The 15,214-nt window shown below is 37.7% G+C and overlaps 1 protein-coding gene across 3 annotated transcripts in view; it reads left to right on the top strand.

Moving 5' to 3' along the window:
• PREX2 (phosphatidylinositol-3,4,5-trisphosphate dependent Rac exchange factor 2) overlaps window positions 1-15,214 on the top strand; it is a 292,149-nt gene that overhangs the window by 237,169 nt on the left and 39,766 nt on the right. For all 3 annotated transcript variants that reach the window (XR_008292620.1, XR_008292621.1, XM_053208257.1), the window contains exons 36-37: window positions 12,107-12,173; window positions 12,436-12,626. Coding sequence is in view for 1 of the 3 variants with exons in the window: in XM_053208257.1 (XP_053064232.1) it covers window positions 12,107-12,173; window positions 12,436-12,626 (258 nt within the window). In the remaining 2 variants the exon portion in view is untranslated. The remainder of the gene's footprint in view (window positions 1-12,106; window positions 12,174-12,435; window positions 12,627-15,214) is intronic.

The raw sequence follows: 15,214 nt of genomic DNA, 5'->3' as shown, positions 1-15,214 counted from the left end.
AATCTGGGGAGACATTTGGACATCCAAGGTTATGAAGTTTATAGGTCCCCCCAAATTTTCAACCCCAAAAGATCTTCTCCTAGACTCATAATGACTAAATTGTCTAAAATCAAAGACAAAGAAAAGTTTTAAAACAGCAAGAGAAAAAATGTTCCTCACATACAAGAGAACCCCCCATAAGGCAATCAGTGGATTTCTCAGCAGAGACCTTGCAGGCCAGAACAGAATGGGATGAACTGGAGGACATTATGCTAAGTGAAATAGGTCAAAGAGAATTGCAATATGTCTCACTTATGTGTGGAATCTGGAAGGAGGAGAAGGGGAAGAGGAAGGAGTTTTACTAATTGAAATTAAACAGAGTAGATCAGTTACAGAGGACGGGGTTGGGGGGAGGGCAGGGCAAACTGTAAGATATTGGTCAGAAGGTACAAATTTGCTATTATTTAGGACAAATAAGCGAAGAGATGTATGGGCATGTGTCTGTACTTCATAATACTGTCTTGAACAACGAAAATATGCTAAGAGTAAATTTTAGATGCATTCATCACACACACAAAAATGGCAACTGAGGAGATATGTTAATTACCTTGAATGTAGTAATCATTTCATTATGTATATGTATATCAGATCATCATAGCATATGTCTTAAGTGTATAATTTTTATTTAAAAATTTTAAAGAATGAATAATTCTTATGATGTTAGCTAACACTGAGTAAATGGCTATGTTAAGTACTATACTAAAGGCCTTGATTTTTACAAAATAAAGGTAAGCACAGCTTTTTCTTATAGGTTCTAGTGTAAAAGTATAAAAGCTACCTGTGAATGTCTTTCTCTTGATCATAGTTGTCTCTCACCTTCTGAAGAGGGATTGTTAAACACCCTTCCTCTAAGTTCCGATGAGCGTTAAATACTTTTCTTTAAGTCTTGTACTTCAGTGTTAATTGAGATGTAGCCTAGTATTTATGAGCTTAAAAAGAAACTTTCCTGCCAAGAATCCTTCTTAAAATGTGCATAATAATTATTTTATCTATTTTTAAAATTAAGATATTTAATATATTTATTTTCTTCTATTAAGTCACATATATATTTGGCTGTTTAAATAGTATGGGAACTCCCAACTCCTTTATAGCTGAAATGAAATAAAGTTCATGTATGAGATGCAGGCTTTGTGTTAGGCACTGTCTTAGGTTATGGGATTAAATTGTTTTTTCTCAAGTTAGTTAACGTACAGTGTAATATTAGTTTCAGGTGTAGAATTTAGTGCTATTCAACACTTACATACAACACCTGGTGTTCATCAGGAGTGCCCTCCTTAATCCCCATCACTTATTTAACCCATCTCCCCACCTACTTCCCCTCTGGTAACCATCACTTTGTTCTCTATAGTTAAAAATCTATTTCTTGGTTTTCCTCTCTTCCCTCCATGCTCGTTTGTTTTGTTTCTTAAATTCCACATTATAAAACTCAACACCCAAAAAACAAGTAATCTAGTTAAGAAATGGGCAGAAGACATGAATAGACATTTTTCCAAAGAAGACATACAAATGGCCAATAGACACGTGAAAAGATGGTGAGGGGCATTTGGGTGAGGGAAGAGATGGTCTGTCAAGCATCCGACTCCTGATTTTGGCTCAGGTCTTGGTCTCACCATTCATAGGATGAGTCCAGGGTCAGGCTCCTCTGATATCGTGGAGCTCGAGTGGGATATGCTCGCTCTCTCTCTCTCCCCCACCTCTCCCCCTTGGCCCCTCCCCTACTCATGTGCACATGCTCTCTCACTCTCTATCTCAAAGTAAATAAAAAAAAAACTTTTTTTAAAAAGATACTCAACATCACTTATCAGGGAAATACAGATCAAAGCTACAATGAGACATCACCTCACACCAGTCAGAATGGCTAAAATCAACAACACAGGAAACACGTGTTGGTGAGGATGTTAATTAAGAAGGATGTAAGAATAGTTACACTATTGGTGGGAATGCAAACGGGTGCAGTCACTCTGGAAAACAGTATGGAGGTTCCTCAGACAGTTAAAAATAGAACTCCCCTGTGATCTAGCAATTGCACTAGTAGGTATTTACCCAAAGGATACAAAAACACTAATTTGAAGGGGCACATGCATGCCAATGTTTATAGCAGCATTATCAACAATAGCCAAATTATGGAAAGAGCCCAAATGTCCATCAACTGATGAAGGGATTCTCTGTCTCCTGAGAGTATGCAGTTTAGCAAAGATGACAGAATGAGTCTGACTCTGGTCTTGTATAATGAGATAAATTTGTTTCAGTTGGGAAGTTCTCAAGAAGATGTCATATTTGGGCAGGGTTTTGAAAGATCAGCAGAATTTTCAAGCAGACGAGTGAGAGGGGATTCTAGGCATGGAATCATATGAGAGAAGAAGAATACGAGAGAAAAATTTCCTGTGGGTGGCTGGTGTGTTGGGGGAATCCAGCATGAACATGGCAGGACAAAGAGGGCAATAAGAGATGGGAAGGGAAGTCTTGGTAGATTGTTAGGAGAGTCCTTGAAGGCCCAAATTGTAGACTTTGGGTACCAGGGAAATCTGAATGACTTTAAGCAGGGTAATGAAATGTTCGTCTCTGCTTTAGAAAGGTAATTTTGAAGGCCAACTGGAGTCGTATAAGGAATATAGAGAAGGATATGGAGGAGGAGAAGCTGATCTGTCAACTTAATGTTAGTTGAGCCTTTTATGGCTTTAAACCTAAATAGACTTGATTTTAAACCTAAAAATTATCCTTCAATATGAAGGTGCCAAACTTTCTTGAGACTTAATTGTTACCAAATTAAACAGAATTAGTTCAAAAATAGAAATATTACTTGACTTTACTGTTCTTCCTGGGTGTACGAGATGTTTTTTTCCAATATGGTTCTATTCTTCTAAACTTTATTCTTGGAAAGACCTGTTTTTTAGGATTTGCTTTTTCTGTCTTATTTCCACAAAGATTATGTTCTGTAGTAGCAGAGCATGGTGTTGCCATTGGAAAATATATACATATGTGCATATATTAATAGTAGGAGTTCCTGTGGTGATATATATGTGTTGCAGGTGTGAGAAAGAAATGGCCCCCTAGAAGACTCCTGTAAGGAGGAACAAAAATCAGAATGGAGTAAAGAAGTAAAGGAAAAGAGTGATAGGAAGTTATCAATAATAGTAAAGACTGGCGGGGATATCTCCACTACCATAATTCTCTTTTCAGAGCATCAGAGAAGTCTCAGAGAAATCCTTTTTTTAACATGGGAAGGTCTTGCCCTGTGTGGTCACATAGACTTTTTTGTTAGCCTTCCAGGATTTTTTTTTCCAACACTCAAGTAGAAATGAAGCTGTTAATTGATACCAGGCAGTTCTATAAGGACTGTTACCTTAGGTGTTCCATTTTTGACAAGGCAGAAGACAGATTTATCCAGGAGAATCCAAATTTATCTCATTATTCAGGATTTCTCTTCATGTAACTTTTAGTAAACCACCTTTCAGAAAAGTCAGGGCTAATGCTTGTGACCATGAAAGGTGGATAGGATAGAGGTACAAATTAACGTTCTCCCACTCTACTTATCCTATATTTTTTTACCCATATGTGGGCACAGGTTGAGCCTACCTGGTGATTTTTCATTTATACAAGAAATCAGTGTCTTTCAGTAATATTTTCTGTAGAATTTTTTTCCTAATTTAAGTGCTATGGTAGACAAATGCAGCTTAACAGTAATACTCATTGGACACCCAGTCACAGCTGTAGTCAACTGCTGAGCTATTGTAATATTGATATATCTAACCATGCCTATGACTAACACCCATAATTGAGCAAATATTGTTATAGTTCCTTTTCAAAATGCAGAGTAACTGCTAAAATCCAAAAGCTACCATATACAGTTTAGAATATTTTAAGAGAGGACATGATATTACAAGAAGTATAGATGAGCCTGGCCAAGTGAGAAATTTTCATAAATTATTATAAATAAAGAATGATCTCATAAGCAATGATCTGGAGAAGAAACAATACTACAGAGAGCTGAGCTGAATACCGTAGCTATTCCTCCTTATTTATAAAGCGGCACTGGCTCTTATGCCTTAATCTCTTGGAAATTGAATATTCTCCAACATGCCCAGAAAAAGTGGGGGGGGGGGATGGAAATGGTGCCAGATGAGAAGAATGTCACTTTTGTCATTGATTTAACCTTTGTGTATTGCTTATGACAAACTTAATAGGTTTAAATATTTTACATCCAGCTGTTGCTGTTTTCGTTTTTTTCACACAAAGAGAAAACCGGACCATCACTGAACCACCAGCCAGACCCTGTAGGGCTATGTCCTAATTCTTTACCCATTTGAGAAAGCACTTTCCTAATTTTTATATTAGTATATTAACTTGCATAACTCTACATAACATCTAAGCATGCCCCAAATTCATTTTCTTTCTCTTGTGGCCAACATCAATTCCCTGTTTTCATTACCATGGTCTTATTTTGTTTCAAGTTTTTATTTAAATTCCATTTAGTTAACATATAGTGTCATATTAGTTTCAGGAACAGAATTTAGTTACTCATCACTTACATACATACAACACCCAGTGCTCATCACAATAAGTGCATGGTCCTATTTTGAATGCTAAACCATTGTTTCCATTTCTAGGATCTGTTGCAGCTCCAGATTCCCTAAATGTTCATATCTCAAGTGTCATGTATTTTTTTTTTCATTTATTTTTACTTTTTTTACCAGTAGTTAAGCCTGTGCTGTGTAGTGCTTCCCTCCACGGTTTAACAAATGACTTATAATTCTTTCACTTGCCATTTAATTTCCTCCCAGTATGGGTCCTGCCTACTTGCACAACATTCTCTCTCCCTACTCTACATGAACCTGCTCTCCAGCCTGATTGGTGCCATCCACTTCTACATCTGTTCTGCTCTTCATGGTGTGTTTCCTCCTTTGAAGTGCTTTCCTGTTTTGACCTGTCCAGAATCCCATTCATATATCAGAGTGCAACTCTTATGCCATATCCTTATTTATATGGCCTTGCTTCTTCCTCGTATGGATATATCCCAGTAACTTTGTTTCACCTTTTAACTTACCTACCCATTCTACATTGCATTATAGATACCTGTGTACCTGTCTCCCCTATTAGATCGTATGAGATAAATGCCTAAAATTAGTTTCACTGTAGATATTTGATTTGTATACATTTATACCACTATATAGTGTAACTTACGACATTATCACCCTTTTCATTGGTATTTGATTCTATAGGGGCTAAATGAAAAAAATATTATAATGTATCAATTTTATATGGCAGAGTTAATCTACAAAGTTGACAACGAAGTCTGATGTGTGCCAGCATGAAAGGAAACTTACTATCCAGCCTGTATAAGGTTGCAAGCAGCACTTTCAAAATGGTCTTAATAAGATTTGCTATACAAGACAAAGGACCATGACTTCATTCTTACTAAACTCAGAAGCGTAATAAACTATGGTCAGTTTGGGCATTAATCCAATTTTACCATTAACTTGCTCATAAATTTTGATTAGGGGGAATTGTAAGACTTGCATAATTAACGGAAGTGCATTAGAAATTTATTTCCTGTGAACAGTTTGTCATATTCTCAAAAATACTGAAGTTCTATGAATACCTGTAAATCTTAGGGATGGTAAAATATCTGGCTGAACACACTTTTTTCTGATGGGGAATATCTAAAATTAGTTGTAGCCTCAAGTTGAAATTTTTATCATAACAATCGATTGAATTAAAATCTCTGTTGGCTATGTAAATTTCATACAAGTAACAAAGTGGCTATATTTCATAGTTATTTCCTCTAGACTTCATCAGCACATAAATTTATTTTAAAATGATTTCTTGCTTTCTTTAATGTTCGATTAACAAATATTAACTATTCGTACAAGTCTGGATCAGTAAATACATTTAATTCTACATTTGTAGGAGGCATTTACCTTCTAAGAGTATTTTCAAGGGTGGAGTTATATCATTAGATGCTTTATCTGTTTTTGTTCTCCTATATAGCAACTTGAAAAAGATGAGGTTGTTTCTGAATAAACTTTCACTTGGTGCAGGCATTTATGCATTCTAAATCTATAAAAGTTATTTTTCTACTGGCTGTCTTCATAGAATATATTTTTGTTGTCGTTAAGGATTTTGCTCCATTGAAAAATTTAAGGTTTCTGCCAAATGAATTAGAATCCACATATTCCTGCTCTTAACTGGCTGACCCAGTGACAAACTTTTTTTTTTTTTTTGGCGGAACATCTGTTTCCAAAAGTAGGAAGAGTGTTCAGTGTGGCCAGCTGTAGTGGACGTTTCTGTAGTGAAGCTTTCCATAGTTTGTATTAATGATCTGTGGACTGCCTCTACAGGATAGTTTCTTTCCCAAACGATTCAAGGTACAGAGGAGCTGAAGTATCTACAACGAAGGTACCTGATTGAGCCATTTAAATGATAATCTTTTTTTAACCTAAAGATAGGCTCAGTTGGTTAAGTGGCCAACTTCAGCTCTGGTCATGATCTCACAGTTCGTGGGTTCAAGCCCCACATTGGGCTCTGTGCTGACAGCTCAAAGGCTGGAACCTGCCTCAGATTCGGTGTCTCCCTCTCTCTCTGCTCCTCCCCAGCTCACACTCTGTCTCTGTCTCTGTCTGTCTCTCTCTCAATGATAAATAAGACATTAAAAATTTTTTTAAAAGAAAGGTTCTTTTCTGTTTAGACTTGAACCTCTATTTGTGTCCTGATAATGGAATTCTATAATTCCAAGTACCTACCTGAATTTTCACTTTTTATAAGTATCAGAAAATATGTTAGATGACCTTCAGGAAAAGCAGGAAGTTCTGGCCTTACTTTTATTCCTTGTTGTGCCTTAAAAATGCTCCAAGAGGGGTGCCTGGGTGGCTCACTTGGTTAAATGTCCAACTTTGGCTCAGGTCAGCTTGTGAGTTTGAGCCCCACATCGGGCTCTGTGCTGAGAGCTCAGAGCCTGGAGCCTGCTTCAGATTCTTTGTCCCTCTCTCTGCCCCTTCCTCAGCTCACACTCTGTCTCTGTCTCTCTCAAAAATAAATAAACATTAAAAAAAGATTTTTTTAATGCTCCAGGAGATGCCTCCCACTGTGCACTTGAATGATAGTTATTACTGTTGAGTCCTCTTTGGTTACCACAGTACTGAGTATTTATGTATTGATTAATATTCAACATTATGCTATATAAATGTTAGAAAATTTTAATATGTGTTGTAAAAATGAGGTACTTGAGACCCTGGAAGGCTAAATAATTTGTCCTGAACTTGTGTACTCTTTTTAACTACATTACTTTCTCTACTAAGCACACTTGAGGAAAGGCATGAGGACATCTGGTCAAGGTATCTCTGGGTTCTGGCATTAAAGTACCACCTTATTCCAAGCATGTAGCAATGCTAGATAAAATACAAAGTCAGAATGTAAAAGTCACAGCTGAGCTCATAATTTATCATGTCAGTGGCCCACAAATCAAAGGAAAATGTAAGTGATGAGGAGTTGTAAGCTGTGCTGAGGCCTCTGGCTTGCTGGCCTCTGAGGGGGTTGTGGGGGGAGCAGTACAACTTCTTCAGGGTTATGAAAGATTAAAGTCGTTGTACACTAGATGGAGAGCCAGAGCCATCCTTGCAGTCTGAAACCAGGACATAGAGAAGGACTCGTTTGCTGCTGAGCAAGAGTCAGAAATCTGCCCACTACCTGAGACTATAGTTTTTGATGCCAGGAGAGGCTTATGATGGCAAGGAGAACGTGACACAGCTGGTAAACTGGGAATTGAACCAGGTCACTGACTGGTTCAATGATGTGACCGGAAATAATCCAGATGTCAGCACAAGGTAATACTCACATTGCCAGCATGAAAGTGATCGTACATGGGTGGTTCTGGGTACAAAATGAGTTGTAAGAGAAGGATAATGACAGGGGATGGAGCTGTATCAAAAAATTAAATGAAACTAAAAAATCTTCCCACTTCAAATGCACTTGCAAAACAAAATTCCAAAGCACAAATCCTAACACTAGGAAAGAGCCAATGAATTTGACCGTCGAAAATAAATTTGACTAGAAGAAATTAAAATATTGAAACAGGCTAGGAAAACATATTTTTAATTCTCAAAATACAAACAAAGGATTGCCATCCATAAAAAAAGGTATAAAACCCTGAAATCAAAATAGTTCAGTTATCTATTTATTTACAAATACTTATTAAGATCATACTATGTTCCATAGAGTCTTATGGGTGCCAGAGATACAGGAATGAACCAAATAAGTTTGTTTATGTTATTTATTTATTTATTTATTTATTTATTTATTTATTTAGAGTAGGGGAGGAGCAGAGAAAGAGGGAGAGAGAGAATCCCAAGCAAGCTCCAAACTGTCAGCACAGAGCCCAATGAGGGGCTCGATCTCACAAACCATGAGATCATGACCTGTGCCAAAATCAAGAGTTAGGTGCTTAAACCGAGCCACCCATGTACCCCTGTTTATTTATTTATTTTGAGGGGGTGGTGAGAGAGAGAGCACATGTGTGCATCCGCGCGCACAGGTGGGGGAGGGGCAGAGAGAATACCAAGCAGGCTCCACGCTATCAGCACAGAGTCTGACGCAAGGCTTGAGCCCAGGAGCCTTGAGATCATGACATGCATCAAAATCAAGAGTGGGACATTTAATTGCCTGAGCCACCCAGGTGCCCCTGAACCAAAGTAAAATCCATACCCACATAGAGAATTTATATTCTCGTAGGGAGTTTACCTGTTAGTGGTAAGAATGAAATAAGGATAGACAGAAATCTTGGAAGTGGAAGATAGTCATTGAAATAAAATTCCCAGTAGAAAGGATAATCTCTAGACTTGAAAATGACAGAATTTTTCATTTGGAAGACCGTACTTAGGAAATCACCTAAAATGCAGTAATGGGAACAATAAGATTTTTAAAGTGTGTGGGGGAGGGGGTGGGGGGGGAAGAGAGAGAGAGAGAACACATCAGATTACGTGAAGAAATAATAGATTATTTTAGAATTGAAGACAAGACTCCTCAAGTTGAAAGGACACTCTGAGAACCTTATCTGGATAAGTAACAATAAATCACTGCCTAAACACTTTGTGGTAAAACTTTAGAACATCCAGGTTGAAAAAAAAATCTAAACCAATCAGAAAAAAAATGTATAGACTAGCCCCAAAGCAAAGAAAACTAGATTGAGAGCAGACATCAAGAGCAGTATTGAGGGGGGAAGTGTACTGTAATTTGGATTCTAGAATTTAATGACAACATATACCACTGACACACTGATCAAACATACTAATAGAATATCCAGCTTTTAAAACTGAATACTTTGGGGGGCATCTGGATGACTCAGTCAGTTAAGCATCCGACTTCAGCTTGGGTCATGATCTCACGGCTCATGAGTTTGAGCTGCGGGTCGAACTCTATGCTGATAGCATAGAGCCTGGAGCCTGCTTCAGATTCTGTGTCTTCCTCTCTCTGCCTCTCTCTCTCTCTCTCTTTCTCTTTCTCTCTCTCTCTCTCTCTCTCTCTCTCTCTCTCTCTCTCTCTCAAAAATAAATAAACATTTAAAAAAACTGAGTATTTTTGATGAAGCAAGCCTAGAAAAAGTAATAACTAATTTCTGTGTTAAAAAAAAAAGTAAGACTACACAAAGGAAGGAAATACCAACATGCAATAAAAGAAGACTATAAATGGCCAGCAAATACATGCAAATTGAAAATAAAAATACCAAAGGTTGAAATTTTAATAACATCAGTGTGAACAAGGATGTGGAAGAATGATCACAGATATTCTTTGGTACCTCCACTTGGGCCAAGTGTGTGGGTGACCTCATAAAGCATGAAAGTGGTAAATGCCAGCTTCTGAGTAGTGTTTACCTTGGGGAGGGAGAGTTTGGAAGAAGAGTGGGACTGGAGAAGGGTGAGCAACAGGGGCTCACCCGTATCTGTAATACTTTATTTCTTTAAAAGGTGAAGCAAAAGTTCCAAGTACCAGGATCTGTTAAAGCATGGTGGTGCATACATGGGTTTTATAGTATTAGCCTACATATGTACCTGTGTAATTGCAATGAAAGGATACTCAGAACTTTCAGGAGAACATGAATGTTTATGCACGACAATAAGGTTTATAAATAGCCAATCTTCTGGTAATGAGGCCAGTTGAAACCCAAAGTCTTTATCAGGGTCTATAAAGCCCTACAGAGTCTGCCCCTCTGACCTCTCTCAGTTGCTCATTCAGTCTACCCTAACTCCATCCCCATTGTGTGGTTTTGGACCTCACACAAATCAAACTCGTTATCTCTTCTCATACCAGCAATACTCTTATATTAGTGTTATCTCTTTCTGATACTGGGGAAAATGTAGAAAATTTAAAAATATCTCCATACATTTGATTTTGCTATTGATCCAATGCTATTAGTAGATATTGACTCAACCAGCTAAATGGAACTGTATTTGCTTGGCCCTTGATGGATGTTCCTGTTTGCAGTGGTTCATGCCACCATAATTCAGCATTGGATGCAAACACTGAATGGGGTCACTGGAGTCCCCATACTCCTGGCAGCATCATGTGCTCAGGAGCAACAGGTAGCTGTGGGATTTAGGCTGAGGCAGTAATTTTCCATGGAGTCGTGTACTCTTTTCCACCATATTGCTTTTTCCACCAAGCACACTTGGGGAAAGGCATGGGAACGTCTGGTCAAGGTATCTTTTTGCGTTCCAGCTTTGAGGCACCATCTTTGTTCCAAGATGGTATGTGGAAATCTCCTAGGAGTTCAAAGTGAATTATAGTGAATAACAACTAAGTTTGGAGCTGGAACTGTTTTAAAATTTTTGTTATTGTTTGGATTTGTATGTGAGAGATGAATAAACTAATTCACAGTATGAATGAGCATAATTTTCATTTTGGAAGTTATTCTTAACGTTTTGTAGTTTAAAGTATAAAACTTGATTAATGCATGCTACTTTATCTTTAAAAGACAAAAATAAACGTCACTGCTAGCTACAGTGGTCATTGGAATGGCTGTGTATGTGTGTGTGTGCGTGTGCGTGTGTCTGTGTCTGCATGCACATGTGTGCATAGTGGGACTCTGGTCATTAAGTTCTCTCTCACTGATTTTTCCCACTACAACTCATGCATTTGATAATAATCTGCCAGTATTTTGAAGTTCTAAAAGGTGCTCCACAACATCACTCTAATCAGTTTTATTTCAGTATCTTGTTGGACAATCATTGGAACTTATTTTGGTATGTCAGTATTAAGCGCTCAAATCTTGAAAATAATTCCACCTCATCAAAAATAGATAGTAGATTAACTATAGCTTAAATGTATCCTGTCTTCATGGGTCATTTCCTTACAACTTCAGTTTAGTATTGAGCCAGGAGCTGAGCAAATGCAGCAATAATTCTTTGGAACTTGAGCTTAATTATTGCAGGCCACTAGGATTCAACTTCATGTATTAGAATACTTGTTGCCATATTGCATTCTGGTGACAGAAAGAACAAGTGTATCCTCAAAGAGGGTCTAACTCCCAATTTGAGCATAGTTAGTGGGTGAAAGAATTCAACTCACTATTCTGTTTAAAATTATGGTTTGAGTATTGCTTTTATAATCTTGATCAGTAAGTGAAAACTAGATAATGTTCTCCAGTAGTCACAAGAAAATACATTTCTTCAGCTTTTGTAATAATATTAATTATTGAAGTATTGAACATGTTAACGAGCACTTACTGTGTGCTATGTACTGTTCTAAGCATTTTATTTGCATTCACTTATTTAATCTTCTAAGCAGGCTTGTGAAGTAGAAGCTAATGTTATCCCTAAATTACAGAAGAGGAAATGGAAGCACACGCAAATTAAGTAATCTCTCTGAGGCCATACGATATGTAATGGAGCTGGTGGTGGTGGCTTCAGTCATTGTTTCTGAATGGAAGACTATGAACTTTTTTTGCCATCCCACCCATCATAGTTTCAACACTTATTTATTCATTTGTCTTTAACAGGAAGTCAGCGAAACTTGCATACCTTCATGCATTTTAATTTTTCTAACAATAAATGATCATTTATTTTGTGGATTCTTACAGGGCGTTCTACTTGGACAAGTCAAATTTACCACCTAACTCCACATCCAAAGCTGCCTATGTAGATAAGGTAAAAATAGATGATTGCATTTATTGATGCTTTGCCACTTACACACCACGCTTTTTAAAAAATTTTCTGCTGTTGTCTTCAACAATTTGTTCTTAAACAAATTATACATATTTGTAGTCTCCAACTCTGTTACTGCCACAATGAAAATATTTTAGGCTATTTATTAAAAGTTATAACAACTATGAATCACATGCCATCTAAAAGCATTTCTTCCTACTAAATGTGCTGTTCTTTATGCCCATGACTTTTTTTTTTTCTGCAGCTAATGAGGCCTCTCAATGCTTTGGATGAACTTTATCGACTGGTAGCCTCGTTTATCAGATCCAAGCGCACGGCCGCCTGTGCAAACACAGCTTGCAGCGCCTCCGGGGTCGGTCTGCTGTCCGTGTCCTCGGAGCTGTGCAACAGGCTGGGGGCCTGCCACATCATCATGTGCAACAGTGGCGTGCACAGGTATGTGAACCACCCTGCCCTGCCTGCAGCTCTCATACTGAAGTTCGTTCATAGGTTCTTATTTCTATTTCGGTTACGTGAAATTGTAACTGGAAACATGCAAAGGACTCAGATGTATTTGGAATAAGATTTAGGAAATCAGGTCATTGTTACACAGTTTTTCTGGCTTTAGTTATATTTTCAGTGACTGTTTATTCATATACATGAATGCAATCCCATATTTATATCACTATATCATATCTGCCCAGATGCTCATCACCCTTGTGTTTATATTATGAGATTTATACTTTAGGTACAAAGTTGTGCACCGATTTTGTTCACTGTAGGAACTTGCCTGGTAGGAGCGGGCCACTAGCTAACCAAAACTTTTTTCACTACAGTTGATGGACATTCCACTCTTCAGTGGTTTGGGTTTCTGTACCCAGTTGTTGTGAGGTAGGCGCTGCCTTAGGGTTACTACTGTCTTCCTACTTTGGGCAAAATTAAGTCCAGGAGCCCATACAATATGCGTTCCTGAAAATGGAAGGGAAGATTTTAGATGGGTCCAGTTCCAGTAGTTTGTCTTAGGCAACTGTGCTCAGTCTGGGGCAGCCAAGGTGGGTTGATGATCTCATACAGCTGTATCAGCTGCAAAATGTGGGTGGAGGACCCCATGTCAAGTCCTTCTCCATAACCATGTACTCCTCCTCTCTCATCTCGCCATCTTCACAAGGAGGTGAAACCACATAGTAAAAGTAAAAATAAAGCAGAATTTAGTCCTCATTGTAATCTGAGTGGGCAAATAGTGTCCTGTCACCCATCATAGCCTCTTCTTAGAACTGGGCCAGTTGGATTTTGAGGATGGTGGTATTGTTTAGTCAGATATACCTGGTACTTCATGTATGCAAAGGACTGCAGTGTTATGTCATAAAGTGGTGATGCTCATGTTAGAAACATAAATACAGCATGAACAGCCAATGACAAAAAATAATAATAAGATATCATAAGAGAGCATAAGAAAAAATTACAAAAATAACAAACCTACATTGCAAGAAAATGTAAATGGCCTAGGAAAGTTACAGCTAAAAACTAAGATTCAGAAAGAAAACAGATCTTTGAGATGGGTAGACCTTTCCCGAGAAGGTGATATTTGAACTAGGTTCTGATGGGTCCAGGTGAAGGGTAGAAAGTGGGAGAAAGATGATCTGAGACAGCAGGTTCTCATCTGTGAAATTCCATTTCAGTTTGGTGTGCCTGAAATTCTAGTTTTCAAGTCCTACACAGTGTATTCTTTCTTATGATGTATGGCAAGACCTTTTTCCTCTGAAAGGAGCATTATATTCCGTGGTTGACAGAATACACAGAATTTCCTCCTTTATTTGAATGGCTGTGTACTTTGTGCTCTATTGCAAGCTTTAATAAGCTTAATTGAAAATATCATCTGCAGCCAAATGAATAAAATATTACTTCATAATTTGTTTACTAGCAGAAAAGTGATCTCTCCCTTCTGATCAACTCATGTTCACTCCTTCTGTTCCCATTTATTCATTCATTCATTTATGTATTCATTATTCATTCACTCGGTAAATATGCACTGAGCACCAATTATGTGCCAGCACTGCTCTAGCTGCTGGGGATCTAGCATTGAAAAATTAAAGTTTCTACTCTCAAATAGTGTGCATTGTGTTGGGGGGGAACCGATGATTAAGCAAACGAATATGTAATGGGGTAGATGGAATAAATAGAAAAAAGACAGGAGTCAGAGAGGTAGAAGGTGTGACAGGATGGGAAGGATGAGTAGTCCCATCCAACAAGGGATTTCATGAAAGATTTGTATGGAATGAAGGAATGATTTATGCAAATATCTCCAAGAAAGAGCATTCGCTCCTAGGGAGCAACAGTGCAAATGTGAGAGCTCACGTGGGAGTGTGTATAATGTGTTCAAGAAACTGCACAGAGGCCATGGTGGCCTCAACAAAGCGTCACCACCTTGGTTATTGATGTTCTTATGTTACCCTGGTGCAAGGTCATACGTAGTTGTCTGAGAACTTGATACACTATGACCCCAAAGGGGATACCTCAGACTTTGAAACTACAAGCCTATGTTACCTCCTCATTAATTTACTGAAAGTTAATTCAGTTAAATCTGCACTTAATCCTAGAATTATGACCAGGTTGTCCAAATTATTCTCTCTGCTATCCTGTGAGCAGTTTTAAAATTTGACTATTGTTACATGGGAGACATAGATTGATATCCCATAACTGTTTTATAAGTATCATATTCATTGATTGGGGTGTTAGGACCACAAGTAACACTGCACTTTCAAAGTGGTTTGACTTTTTCCATTTCTACTATTCAAAATAGATGTGGCTTTAGTTAGTTCATTTCAGAGACATTTCCTGAGGTGTAGGCAAAAATACCCCATGACAAATGCTCATTTAAAGTTGAAACTATTTGAAAATGGTACAGCTTTATTTTCCTATTATGCAGAATAAAATGGGAGTTTAACATTATCTTTTAATCTTTCAATGAAGGCTATGCTTACACTTTTCATGACAATAAAATGCACTAATTTATATTAGATTTGGAAATCTCACATAAAGACTGT

Source organism: Acinonyx jubatus, chromosome F2 (assembly GCF_027475565.1).
Source record: "Acinonyx jubatus isolate Ajub_Pintada_27869175 chromosome F2, VMU_Ajub_asm_v1.0, whole genome shotgun sequence".
Classification (NCBI taxonomy): Eukaryota; Metazoa; Chordata; class Mammalia; order Carnivora; family Felidae; genus Acinonyx; species Acinonyx jubatus.
Note: the sequence above shows the minus strand (reverse complement) of the source record. Positions and strands in the feature narration are given on the sequence as shown.